We start from the raw sequence: 13687 nt of genomic DNA on the forward strand, positions 1-13687 counted from the left end.
TCGGTTTTATAAAAAATATGAAACTGAGCAATTATCTGCTTTAAGTTAATAGCATAAGATCATAAAAATAATGTGTGATCTTAAGCTCAAAACCTACTGTTTTAACATAACAGGACTGGTGACCATATGAACTCACAAAGACTGAGGCAGCTTGTACAGGCCTGCACAGGTTCAAGACAGACAGGGATCCAGCAAAGAAACAGGAACAGACACAGGGTCCTACACTTAACCAGGAAGCTGTTTACAACTTTCTTGTCTATGAGCCACACTCAAGGGCAGCAGGCCTCACACCCAGCTCAATGATATTTCTGTGGACTTTCTGGTTTATTTTGCTTTGTTTGGACACTTTTTGTCTTATTGCTGTTTTACTTGTTTGTTGTGACTTTTGTTTCTGTGGTTTTGTGGGGATTTTGTGTATGTGTTTGCTTCTGGTTTTTGTGTTTTAGGTATTCAAGATAGGGTTTCTCTGTGTAGGCCTGACTGTCCTGGAACTTATTACTCTACAGACCAAGCTGCCTCAAACTCAAGAGATCCACCTGCCTCTGCATCCCAGTGTTTGCTTTTTTTTTTTTTTTTTTTTTTAAAGAGAGAAAAAAGAATATAAAGTTGAGTGGATGGGGAATGTCTGAGAGGAAGTGGTAGAGGGCAAAACATAATAAACATATAGTATATGAAAACTTTTTTCAAAGAAAATATTATGGGAATTAGGACTTTCCAGTTCCTGATTTTTAAGACAGAACAAAACAACAACAATAAAATCTAGGGCTCTGGACTTTTACCTGCTCTTCGAAGGAAATGACCCGAGGCTGAATCTTCTCCAAGGTAAAATGGTAGACCTCCTTGGCTGTGCTGTCCGGCAGGTTGGGGAGGTGTGTACAGAAATCTGTTAGCAGTTGCCGTGAGATCACAAGGCTGACGTTCTCATTCACCACTGGTTAGAAAGTAAAAGACAGGAAAGAAACATCAACAATCCGGACATTTCTATTAAGCAATTAAATTTTACTTAAAATTACCACTCAATACATGCAATGTATCACTCAGAGACTTACATATTCTTCTCATATGTTACATAATTAGTTTCTTTATGCTGGATTTTACTGATTTCTTATCTACTACAGCAAAGCAGGAAAAACAGAGTAACTTTTCTAAGAAAAGATTGGGGAAAATCTCTTGAAAATTTTACTTGTCCTTTTCTTTATTTTTGTGCAAAGGCAAAACACAAAGCATCTAAATAAAACCTTAACTGGGATTCCAATTTTGAAGACAATTCATTGAAAAATAACCCAACTCTAAAGTGGTAAAACAGGCCGACAGCTCTTTAAAGGACTACTAAGGCATACAAGGCAAGCGTGGCTTTTCCATTCTACTCACTCGCTTCAACAAAAGCTTTCAATGCTTCTAGTTGTTCTGTCCCAGATAACTGAATGGCTTTTTCCAGAATCTGACGATATCTAAAACAATATCAAATAAGAATAATGAATGTTTAGTTCTAATTGTCAACTTGAAACAATCTAGAATCACTGAAGAAGAGAATCTCAATGAAGAACTATCTTAATCAGATTGGCCTTTGGACACAGTCCTAGAACTCTTGACTACATTAATTAAAGGGTGAAGACCCACCCACTGTTGGCGACACTATTCCCTAGGCAAGGAATGCTGAACAGAAGAACCGAGAAAGTTATCTGAGCATAATCATGCATGTATTTATTCTCTCTCTGCTCTTGACTGTGATGTGAGCAGCTGCTTCAGGCTCCCGCTACCCTGACTTCCCAGCAATGATGGACAGTAGCCTGGAACTGTGAACTAAAAACCCCTTTCCACTAAGTGGCTTGTCAGGGTATTTTCTAGCAGCAAGAGAACTGAACCTAAGACATATACTGTCTAACGCAAATTCCAAAGTTGATTTATTCATCTCATTGTCTATTTGTTTTCTGGCTTTTTGAATCAGAGTTTCACTATGATATAGGTCTAGGTTGGCCCTCAACTCTCTGTGTAGCCCAGCTAACCTGGAACTTGATCCTCCTGTCTCTGCCTCTCATATGCTAGGATTCTGGGTATGCCAGCATGCCCTGGCCTATTTATTCATTTCTACCACTAACTTTGACATGTATTCTGTCTTTTCAATTTACCCTATTTTTTTCCATTAATCTGTAGTTGGCAGTTTTCTTTACAGCACACTGATAAACTAATGTATTTTCAAAAGTTTCCAGCCCATCACAAAAAATACTAAGCCTCAGAGCTGCTGAAATAGCTCAACAGATAAAGTGACTTCCTACTAGTTTTGACTTCTGAGTTCCATTGCTGGAACCCACACAGTGGAAGATGAGAAGTGACTTTTCCAGAAGTTGTTCTCAGACCACATGAATGAATGAATGAGTAAATATAAATCAATCTTAACAATTGTTAAAATAAATACTAAACCTGAAATTCTCTGTTCGTGTTTGTTTGTTTTTTGAGACAGGGTTTCTCTGTGAGTTCTGGCTGCCCTGGAGCTCACTCTGTAGTCCAAGCTGGCCAAGAACTCACAGAGACCTATTTGCCCTGCCTCCCAAGTGTTGGGATTAAAGGACTGTGCTACCATACCTGTTTTATACCTGTAATTCTAAGATGCCACCTCTAGTTTTTAATATTGTGTACCCAGGCGTGGTGGCACACGCCTTTAATCCCAGCACTTGGGAGGCAGAGGCAGGCGAATTTCTGAGTTCAAGGCCAGCCTGGTCTACAGTCTCCAGGACAGCCTGGGCTATACAGAGAAATCCTGTCTCAAAAAAAAGAAAAGAATTACTTTAATATTGGGTACCAGAATTTTTTTTTTACCTTTTAAAACCTATCAAAAGAGGAGTAAATTCATAACTCTGTGATACTGAATCTAAGGTGGCGCCTTCCTGAAGACTTTCATTTTGAATCAGAACTAAAATTCCAATTTTCCTTCAAATTTCTTTTTAAAAATAAGCTACATTTTTCTTCAACAGTATGTTATACAGACACACAAGTACACACACCATTTGAGGTGACCAGCTTTTCTTCTTGCCAGCTTCATGATCGTCACCCACAGCATAATACTGCCTAGAGAACAGGACCACGACTAGGGACCGAATGTCTCCGCATGTACAAAACCAATTCTGCCAAGCGAGTGCACTAACAGAACGTTCTTCCTGCTGTCTGCACTCAGTTCTAGCAACTGGTCTACTCTCCACCACCACATATCCATCACCACAGCAAACGGGCGCTATAAACAGAGTAAGAGAAATGGTAGTCACCAGGCAACACTAAGTTCCTTCCTAAAACACAAATTCAAAGAGGACAAGGACATATTTTTCTGCTTTGTTCACTGAAATATATGATGTCTGAAACAGTACATGGCACAAAACTAGCACTGACTTAACACTGGTAACATTTTATTTCAGTATAAGGGGGCTAAATTTTATTACTTTTTATCTTTTATTCTTTTGTTAATTTTTAAGATTTATTATTTTTATTTATGGGTGTATTTGGGTGAACATCTGCCACATGAATCTGCGTACCCATGGAGGCCAAGAAATTAGATTCCCTGGAGCTGGAGTTACAGGTGGTTGTGAGCCACCCAATGTAGGTGCTGGAATCCCCGGCACCAGTCCTCGAGAAGTAACTAATCGGAACTCTAACCACTGACCCATCTCTCCAGCTCTCTCTCTCTTCTGGTTTTGTTTTGTTTTCCCCCCAAAACAGGGTTTCTCTGTGTAGCCCTGGCTGTCCTGGAACTCACTCAGTAGACCAGGCTGGCCTCGAACTCAGAAATCCGCCTGCCTCTGCCTCCCAAGTGCTGGGATTAAATGCGTGTGCCACCACCACTGCCCAGCTCTCTTCTGTTTTTTAAAGACATTTATCACTGAGCTTGAAGACATGGCTCAGCAGTTAAGAACACTGGCTACTCTTATACAGCACCAAGGTTTAATTCTCAAAACCTACATAGTGCTCACAAACATCTACAGATGCACTCTGGTCCCAGGTCTCTCACATCGTTTCCTGGGCCTGTGGACACTAGGCAAATGTACAATGCAGACATATATGCAAGCAAAATGCCTATATACACAGAACAACTTATAAAAATCATTATTGGGGGTGGGGGCAAAAATGTCACGGTGTGCACACAGAAGTCATAGGCTCGATTACTCTGCTGAGCTGGTTTTCTCCTTTACCTATACATGGGTTCTAGGGATCAAACCCAGGTCTCCAGGCGCCTAGTAAGCATCTTTACCCACAATCCATCTGGACAACACCACTCTTTAATTTATTGTTTTCTGAGATAGGCTTTCCCTTTGTAGTCCAAGTTGACCAGGAACTGTTTCTCCAGGGTCTGAACTACAGGCATGAGCTATCACACCTGGCTAGTTAAATGCATTTGCAAACCTAACAGCATTTCAGTTATTCAGAAAGTGGCCCAGAATGAAGCCAAGAAGTAAAACCTGCACAAACAGGACCTGAACTCATTCAGATCAGTGACATGCTTTGTAAGTCCCATCTTGAAAGCTACCATCCAGTTTTTTCCAAGCTCATCTAAAATCCTCAGTCTTGGTTACAGAGAGCTCTGTAAAACCACAATAAAAGCAGGTGTGTGGGCAAGGAACAGCAAATTCCAAAGAACACAAACAGTTACGAAGGCAACAATAAGCCTCTCCAGACCAAGGTGTTAACTTTTCCTATTACTAAGCTTGAGTCTTTAAGGGATAGCACTGTGTTAGAAACTCATTCCTATGAAGTCCCCATCCTAGCCTCCTCACTTACAGTATGTACACACACACTCACAGTACAGAAAGAAACAGTTCTCTTATGCGCATAGTTACCTACTTAACTGATCTGGGCACATTTCAGATAGGTTATACTTAATGCTGTGTTATTTATCATTTTGATTGGTTTTTCAAATTTGATTACATTCTATCAAATCAAGGTTATAGCTAAGTCTTATATTTATATACTCCTAGAGTATTTTATACAAACTAATATTCAAGCTAATAATATACAAACTAACATAAATACTGGACAAATTACTGCCTAACCTAAAGTTAAGATTCGTTTGATGCTGTGGGTAGTGGCACATGCCTGTAATTCCAGCACTCAGGAGGCAGAGGCAGGCAGATCTACACGAGTTCCAAGTCAGCTAGGACTACAAAGAGAAACCCAGACTCAAAAAATATAAATTAAAATTTTTTTTGAAACTTATTTACTTTTACTTTGTGTATGGGTGTTCTGCCTATATAGATGTCTGGTGTATGATATGCATGTAGCCCACAGAGGCCAGAAGAAGGCATCAGTGGTTAAGAGCACTTGCTGCTCTTCCAGAGGACCCAGGTTCAGTTCCCAGCACCCACATGGCAGCTCACAGCCATCTGTATATAACTCTAGTGCCAGCAGACCTGATGCCTGTTCTGGCCTCTGAGGGCACAGGCACATACACATGTATACATAGATGCAGTCATCCCACCCCAGGCCCCCTGCCAAAGAACACAAGCAATAACCTTTGCTGTGGTTGGCCCACTACAATTAGGTGGTAAGGTGCTACTTCTGAAGACTACACATGCTCTGCTTGTAAAATAGAAAAATCAAGTTGGGCTGGAAGCTCCTCCCTGCTGGTTAACCCTCATGCTGCCAGAAGGTACTGGGAAGGAAGAACCTTCAACAACAGTCTTACTCAGCTGCGTATTTTGCATTCAACACTAGGGACTGGCCAGGCAAGTATGTCCACTGGTGTGCTAATGCCAAGTCGACAAAAGATAATCAACCACTTTCTCACTGGGTTTGACTTCTGCTCCATGGGAGGGGATTCATGGCTGATACTGGAAACTGAGTCAAAAATCCCATGGCTGGGGAAGCCTTACAGGGAAGCTGCTCTAGGCATTTTGCTAAATAGACAGACATTAAATGGCCTTCAAAATAATTATGTTTATGTTTATGTTTATATATAGTGCTACCACCAGCTCTGGTACGAGAAACTTCTTTTTACAGTAGGCAATGGTAATTTTAAAGACTAACAACTGGGCACCCAGGTGGTGGTGGTGGTGGTGCACACCTTTGATCCCAGCACTTGGCAGGTAAAGGCAGTGGATCTCGAGTTCAAGGCCAGGCTGGTTTATAGAGTGAGCTCCAGGACAACCATGGCTATACCAAGAAACACTGTTTGGAAAAAGAAAAACAAACAAAAAAGATTAACAACTAGTTACAGTGATTAGAACACAAGATTGTTGAAAACTCATCAATAAATAGGATTTCTCTACCTCTGTCTCTAATGCTCATGGAACACCACAGAAAAGGGAGTGGGAAGACTGTAAGAGCACCAGTGAGACAGCTCCCTGGGAAAACACCTGCCATGCAAGCTAATGTCCTGAGTTCTATCCCTACAACCATGACAGAAGGAGAGAACTTCTGAAATTTGTCCTCTGACCTCATATGTATCTGAAGACATGCACATGTACACACAGTTATAATAAATAAGTAAATAAAAAAACAGGGGAGGCAGGGAAGAATAAAAACTTAAGTGAACCACAACCTCTCAATGGAGGCAATTTCTAGCCCCCAAAGGCAGTGGAGGACAAGTGGAGTGATGAAGACACTTCCAGAACAGACGAGAGGGAGGCTCCCTCTGGAGTTCTCATAAACCTGCTGGAAACACTGGAAGACAAGTCAAGGTTTCTGGGAGACGAAGAAAGCTGGAGGAATGTGATTCAAGTTATTTGTGTGCCAAACCAGGAAACACAAGCACCTTTGAAAGAAGTCACAAATTCAATACCAAGGATTATCTAGAAAAGAAAACCTGAAGCCTTTTGTCTTAAGACTGTTAACAGGTGCTGACAGAGGAAATGAAAATTCTCTCTGAAATACAGCATCTTGGGTTTCAAATTGTCTCTTAAAAAGTGCTTTAAAAATAATGTGCTAATAAACAAAGACTAGTAAGGCACCAACAAAAGCAACAATCAATTGCAAGAACTAGGAACTAGGAACTGATGCAAAGCCAGAAAAACTGAAATTCAACTATGTCTGGGGACATAAGGCGAGCCTTGAACAAGAAACTAAGAACTGTGAAGTGTCATTTGGAACATCACTACCAGAAATTACAGAACTGAAAAAATATTATAACCAACTTAAATACTCAACAGCAGATGAGACAGCTGAAGGACAGCTAACCTAGTGAGCAGGTCTGAAGAACCATCTAGAATAAAGCACAGAAATGGAAAACACCTGAGAGAGAAGAAGGTAAAGAAGTTCCAGTATGTTGTTCTGAACAGAGTTTCACTGGAGTCTAGAGCCAGGACATACATAAAGAGGAGGAGGCATTAGTTAGACCAGGAATAGTGGCTCATGCCAGTAATCATAATACTTAGAAGGCTGAGGCAGGAAGATTACAGTAAGCCAGTCTGAACTACAGAATGACACTGCCCAAACATAGAGGTAGGCAGGTAAGCAGACAATACAACAGACACTTCCCAGAACTGTTCAGAGAATCTTATCTATTGGGCTTCCCAAGGAAGCTCAGCAAAGTAACTCCAAATATTTTCAACAAGTGACCACATCTCTTTCACTCCCTGCATCTATGTCACTCTGCAGTTTGACTTTGTAACTCTTCACATAAAAAAATTTGTTTCCTTCATTCTCAACTTGTTGACCAATCAATGTAGCAGAGATGAAATGCCACTTCTGAGGATGAACCTTAAGGAGGCCTTGAATGTGTCATTATCTCTATGACCCTACTGTCATATTAGCCAAGCAGCTCACAGAAGCAGAGCTGTCCATGAACCTGGTGTGTAGCTCACTGTAGATGCGTGTGGGAGACCATGTGGAAGCAAGACCATTTGGGGCAGATAATTATTTACCTCAGCCTGAGACAGACTGTCAACCTCCAGAACTGTAAACTAAATGCGTTAGTTATTATGTTTTAAGTCACTAGGTAACTTTTTTCAGTGACTTATTTCACAATAAAAGCTAACTGCTATTTACATAGATGTATCATAATGCAGTGGCCAAAATTAAAACAAGTATGTGCTAACACAAGTTTTAGGAGAAATCATCTCTAATCATCTCTTGTTCTTTAAGCATTATATTCCAATTTAGTGGCAATGGGCAATACTGGGGGAAGATAATCTACAAGTTTTAGTCGAAAACAAGAAGTTCATTCTGTTAGGAAACGGAGGCAAGAAGTTTGTCATGAGTTTGAGCTGACTATGACTGTATATAAGGAGTTTCAGGACAGTCTAGGGTATGAACGAGACACTGAAAACAAAAAACAAATAAAAAAACATAGCCTAGTTTGGTCAAAATAATAGGCCAAAATTGTGGCTATTTAGTTAGGAGCTCACAGACATGGGCTGTAGCCTGGCTTGACTTTGACTGCTATGTTGACTGCTATGTGACTACCTACAGGTCTCTCTCTCCCTTTCTCCCCCTCTTTCTGTCTCTGTCTCTGTGTGTGTGTGTATGTCTGTGTGTATTCCTCTCCTTGCAGTTTCTCCTAGTCTCAGAAGTTCTTTTTCACTTTTCCTAAATAAAGCTGTTTGCTTTGAAAAAACTAAAAAGTAATTTTCTCTGTTTTTCCCCCTCCACACATGGGGTCGATAACATTGTCTACTTGCCACATAGTGTTTGGGACACAAGCGGTATTTATTTTGGACATGGAAATCACTAAAACTGCCATGAAGGATTAGCAGAGAACCAAAGAATCTGAGTCAAAAGGGGCTTTTGAGGTTACCCAGTTTCTCTGCCACTGCAGACATGTGTGTATGCTCACTGACACTTCTATTCCTCCATTAATACAAAATTCTAATCCAAAGTCTACCTCTTTTTTTTGTTTTTCCTTCTGAAAAAGTAGTCTTCTTGGTAAGCAAAGGTCTTCTATTACTAAGAGGTCTTCTATTACTAACAACGTATCATAAAATGTTAGCAGGTCCTGGCTGGGCACATTTGCAAACTCAGTTTTGAGGAGCCTGAAGCAGAAGAATTTGGAAGGAATTTTAGGCCATCCTGGGCTATAGTGTTGGATGCTAGCCTGGACTACATGAAACCCTGTCTCAAAACAACAAATAAACAAAAAATAAATGTTTAAACTGCGAGGACCCCACCCCCACCCCCTGCAGCCTCCTCTGGATACCTTCCATACCTTAGAACTGAAAGAGTTTTTTAAAGGTCGTATTTCCATAAGATTGATTCAACAAAGACCTATATCTCAAGCCCTCATATCTGCCCTCAAAGAAATAACATTTTTTAAAAATTGGTCAGGGAAGTGGAGAAATGAACAGACAAAACCATCTAATCTATGTACAAGTAAAAGTAAGCTCCAGCTGGGCCAGGAAGCTAACTAACCAGCTGCAGTGTGGGGGTGCTGTGAGTGTGTGTGCATGTGGAGCTGCAGTGTGGGGTGCTGAGAGTGTGTGTGCATGTGGAGCTGCAGTGTGGGGTGCTGTGAGTGTGAGTGTGTGTGCATGTGGAGCTGCAGTGTGGGGTGATGTGAGTTTGAGTGTGTGTGCATGTGGAGCTGCAGTGTGGGGTGATGTGAGTGTGAGTGTGTGTGCATGTGGAGCTGCAGTGTGGGGTGCTGTGAGTGTGAGTGTGTGTGCATGTGGAGCTGCAGTGTGGGGTGCTGTGAGTGTGTGTGCATGTGGAGCAGGTTGCCAGGAAGTCACATCTGAATCAAATGTTCAAGAACCAAGTAGTTCAGCCAATTGAGTCAAGACAGGCTGTCACAATGACCTTCACATGCTCCCTCTCCAGTCTTTCTCTTCCTCTTCAAAAAATTTGAGGGGCTTTTTTGTTCTGGTTGGTTTGGTTTTTTTTTTTTTTTTTTTTTTTTGAGATAGGGTCTCTTTATAAAGCCCTGGCTGCCCTGGAACTCAGAGACTGACCTGCTTCCAACTCGAAAGTACTAGAATCAAAGGCCTTCACCTGGTTTCTAATACTTTTCTTGAAAAAAGATTTATTTACTTTTTTGTGTGTGTTTTGTCTCCATATATGTCTGTGCACCACGTGTTTATCCAGTGCCCTCAGAAGTCAGAAAGGGCCACTGGATCCCATGGAACTGGAATTATAAATGGTTGAGAGCCACCATGTGAATGCTGGAAACTGAACCCAGGTCCTCCGGAAGAGCAGCAGGTGCTCTTAATAGCTAAGCTACTGCTCCAGGCCACTCTTCTAAACTTCGTAAGAGATTAAAAAACAAAACAAACAAAAAAATCCAACCCATATATAATATATATCATATATAAAAAGCAGCCTATATGTGCAACCCACCACAACAAAATGCTTTTTATATAACACTATATATATACTATATACTATATATTTTTATATAATGCTATATATATAGTATTATATATATAGTATAGTATATATATATATATATACTATATATACTATATGCAGAGGTTTTGTTTTGTTTTTTGAGGAGATGGCTTTCCAGGATTGATAGGGGCTGAGAAGGTATGGACGCTGTCATGTGGTCCAGAACTTTTCAGTTCATGAAGTGTGTGGGTCTTATACTAACTTTATACTAACTTTAGATGATGTCAGAAAGCAAATCTAATTGAGCTTTTAACAAGAGAAGCAATACAGTCTGGATTGAGGAGGTGCCAACTAACACTGCATGAGCTATCATTTATCAAGCAAATTATTTCATTTACTCTTAACATACCCACTTCACCCCCCATTTATATTCCTGCACAATCCCACTTTGCTTCTAAAGAGTTAGTGGTACATTCCATTTCCTTTCCCCTAGAATCTGGACTGGTCTTATTACTTGCTTTCATCGGTATTGCAGAATTGATGTGAGACTTGTCAGACTAGCCTTATGCCGTACAGCTTCCATTCTCACCCTGTTAGAACACTCTGATGAAGGAAGTCCCAGAAGAAAGCCAAGGCTAAACTATGGAGTGAGAATAAAAGACCCAGCCAACTGCCAGCTATCTATCTACATGTGGCCAGCCCTAACGAAACCACTAGCCAAATTAATCTGCATAACTGAACAAGGCAAGATCAAGAAACAGGCCAGACAACACACAGAAAGGGGCGGGGGGGGGGGGCTCTTTTTATACTAAATTGTGTCAATAGACAAAAGAAACACCCATTGGGTGTCATGCTACTGCTCATCTCTAATTCAGAGCTAAAGAGGTAAATAATAACTTTCCAGAAGTCTTTCAAGTTCTAACAGCTATATCTTAGCTGATAACCAATGAAGGTACATTTTCTGTAATAAAGAGAGAAAAAAACAAAGGAAATATAAGGGAATACATAAGCTAGTTTTACTTCTATCCAAATCTATCAAAATTTTAATACATGGAAAAAAAGACCAAACAATGAAGACATGAGTCAACTATTTCCAGCTCCTGGAATAAGTCATATGTACTTACTGACTGCTCAATAATAACTTTATGGCCGGGCAGTGGTGGCGCACGCCTTTAATCCCAGCACTTGGGAGGCAGAGGCAGGCGGATTTCTGAGTTCGAGGCCAGCCTGGTCTACAGAGTGAGTTCCAGGACAGCCAGGGCTACACAGAGAAACCCTGTCTCGAAAAACAAACAAACAAAATTAATAATAATAATAACAACTTTATGACATTTTCCATACACCAGGGACTGTGCTCAGTTATTGGAGTGTAATTAGCACATAGACACATATTTATTTTGAAATCAGATAAGACTAAGTCTCACGATTACCCTATCATTTTTTTAAAGCAGAAAAATGAAGAATAATATAGTTAAGCCCAGGGTATACAACTCAATTTCCCACTAATAAAGTAGACTATATTTTCTACACAGGAAAGTCAGCACAGAAGCCACACAACACATGCACCATGTCAGTGTTCAGGTTCGAGCAAGAGCGTTTTATTAATTAGATCAACATGCTCTCAGCTGTGAGGTATAAATGTTAGGGTCAACTGAAGGCATACTTTCATAAGAAAGCAAAACTGTAAAATCTACACCAAGAAGACCAGAGCTGTTCAACAACTGCTTGAGGGGACTGACACATGTCTCAGTTTTTAACCTGGAGTGGATCTAAGCACCCTAAGGTTTCGACAAAATTCCTAAGCAGCCCCTGAAAATGTCACTGTTCTAAACATCCTGAGCCTGAGGACATTCAGCCTATGTTCTCTTCTACAGAGCTGGTGACAGACTGAGAGTATCCAGAACATAAGGACCCACACACTTTAAGAACTGAAAAGTTCTGGACCACATGACAGCGTCCATACCGTCTCAGCCCCTATCAATCCTGGAAAGCCATCTCTTCAAAAAAACAAAACAAAACCTCTGCATCAAAGTCCAGAATATAAATTTACCTCCAACAAGGCGAAGGCGGAGGCGGCAGCAGACAGAAGTCAAACTCGGTGTGTTGGGCTCGCGGAAGACACACTAAGGAAGGCGCCCACCGCCGGGGGAGCCGTCATCTTTCTTACCACGCTTCCAGAAGCCAAAGGAACCCGCAGAGGGCGTTATCAAGGACTTAAGAAGCAGGCAGTCACCCCGGGTCGTAGGACGGTTAGGACCCCAGCACACGGTCCCTACAGCTTTCTGCAGCTCCCAGCATTTACGGCCACAGCCGACTTCAGGCCCGCCCCCCTGAGTCAGGCCTAGCTCGAGCCTCACACCCGAAAGCGCCCGTCGCCTCTAGGAAGGTAAATTTGCGGCTTCCTTCCTACCTCTGAACTCCTAGGAAATACTCACTTGCCCGCCAGATCTTTATGAGAGCCGCTTGAATTCATGAGCTGGGCCAAATCCTGTCGCACGGCAGCCGCCATCTTTCTTCCAGCTCAGCCACGGCTGCGGGACCTCTCGCTGCCAAGAAGAAAACGAGTATGGTCCTCCAGAAGGCCGGCAGAGGGGACGCGAGATGCCATAGAGTAGTGTCTTTGTGGGCCAGAGCGCCGAATATGAGAGCCAGAATTAGCTCCGCCCTCCGGATTGAGTGACACAAGACTCCTCTCCTCTGGTTTGAGGACCGCCCAGGTCTCCCGAGAGACGTGGCCTCTCATGCTCCGACCTGGGATTGGCTGAAGAACTTGAAGGCGTGTACTTTGTGCAACTTCAGTAAGGGCCCGGCACGTCAAACGATCTGGTTTTCGCTAAGTTCCGGGTCTTATTATCGTTCTCCGCTTCGTTATTATTTTTTTTTTTCTCTGCTTCGTTCTTTACGGCATCTGTTAAACTACCTGTGTAAAGATTTATTTCCAGTTATATAGTCCAACAGTGAAGAGAAACAAAACAAAAACCAACCAACCAACACACACACACACACGGAATGTCAATACCAAAGATATGAGGAAAAATGCAACCGACCCAAAGCATCAAGGCCAAATTAAAGCAAGCAATTAATGAAAGCAAGCTCTTTTTTTGTGTAATAAACCTCCCCTAAGGTGGACTTCGATAGGTCAGCCCTGGATGCAAGGAAGACAAGGTTTTTATAGCTCACGGGTAAGGAGTTCCAAATGGGAGATTTGGCAGGCAAACTAGGTGGCAGGCAAAACAAGGTAATCACAACAGGTAGCCATAACAAGGTAGTCATAGGTGGTCATGTAACCTATGCAGCAGGTAAGGCTCCAAGGTGGCTATAAACCACTTCTTGAAGCAAAGACATAATTTCTATTCCTGGAAGAGGCAGTGCAGAACATTTTGTAGTTAAGGTTACAGATGGAGAAAAGCGCAATGCTTGACAAACAAAGGTTTAATCATAAACA

The 13687-nt window shown here is 41.6% G+C and overlaps 1 protein-coding gene across 2 annotated transcripts in view; it reads right to left on the minus strand.

Moving 5' to 3' along the window:
* Positions 1-12938, minus strand: part of Cops4 (COP9 signalosome subunit 4) — a 32469-nt gene extending 19531 nt beyond the window's left edge. Inside the window, exons 1-3 of one of the 2 annotated variants that reach the window (XM_076926364.1) lie at positions 12678-12938; positions 1372-1451; positions 780-931 (exon numbers count right to left, since the gene is read on the minus strand). In XM_076926364.1, coding sequence (XP_076782479.1) covers positions 780-931; positions 1372-1451; positions 12678-12751 — 306 coding nt within the window. In that variant the 5' untranslated portion in view covers positions 12752-12938. The remainder of the gene's footprint in view (positions 1-779; positions 932-1371; positions 1452-12677) is intronic. The other variant, XM_076926365.1, reaches the window with a different exon arrangement.
* Positions 12939-13687: the final 749 nt, after the last annotated feature.

This window comes from Arvicanthis niloticus, chromosome 27 (genome assembly GCF_011762505.2).
Source record: "Arvicanthis niloticus isolate mArvNil1 chromosome 27, mArvNil1.pat.X, whole genome shotgun sequence".
Classification (NCBI taxonomy): domain Eukaryota; kingdom Metazoa; phylum Chordata; class Mammalia; order Rodentia; family Muridae; genus Arvicanthis; species Arvicanthis niloticus.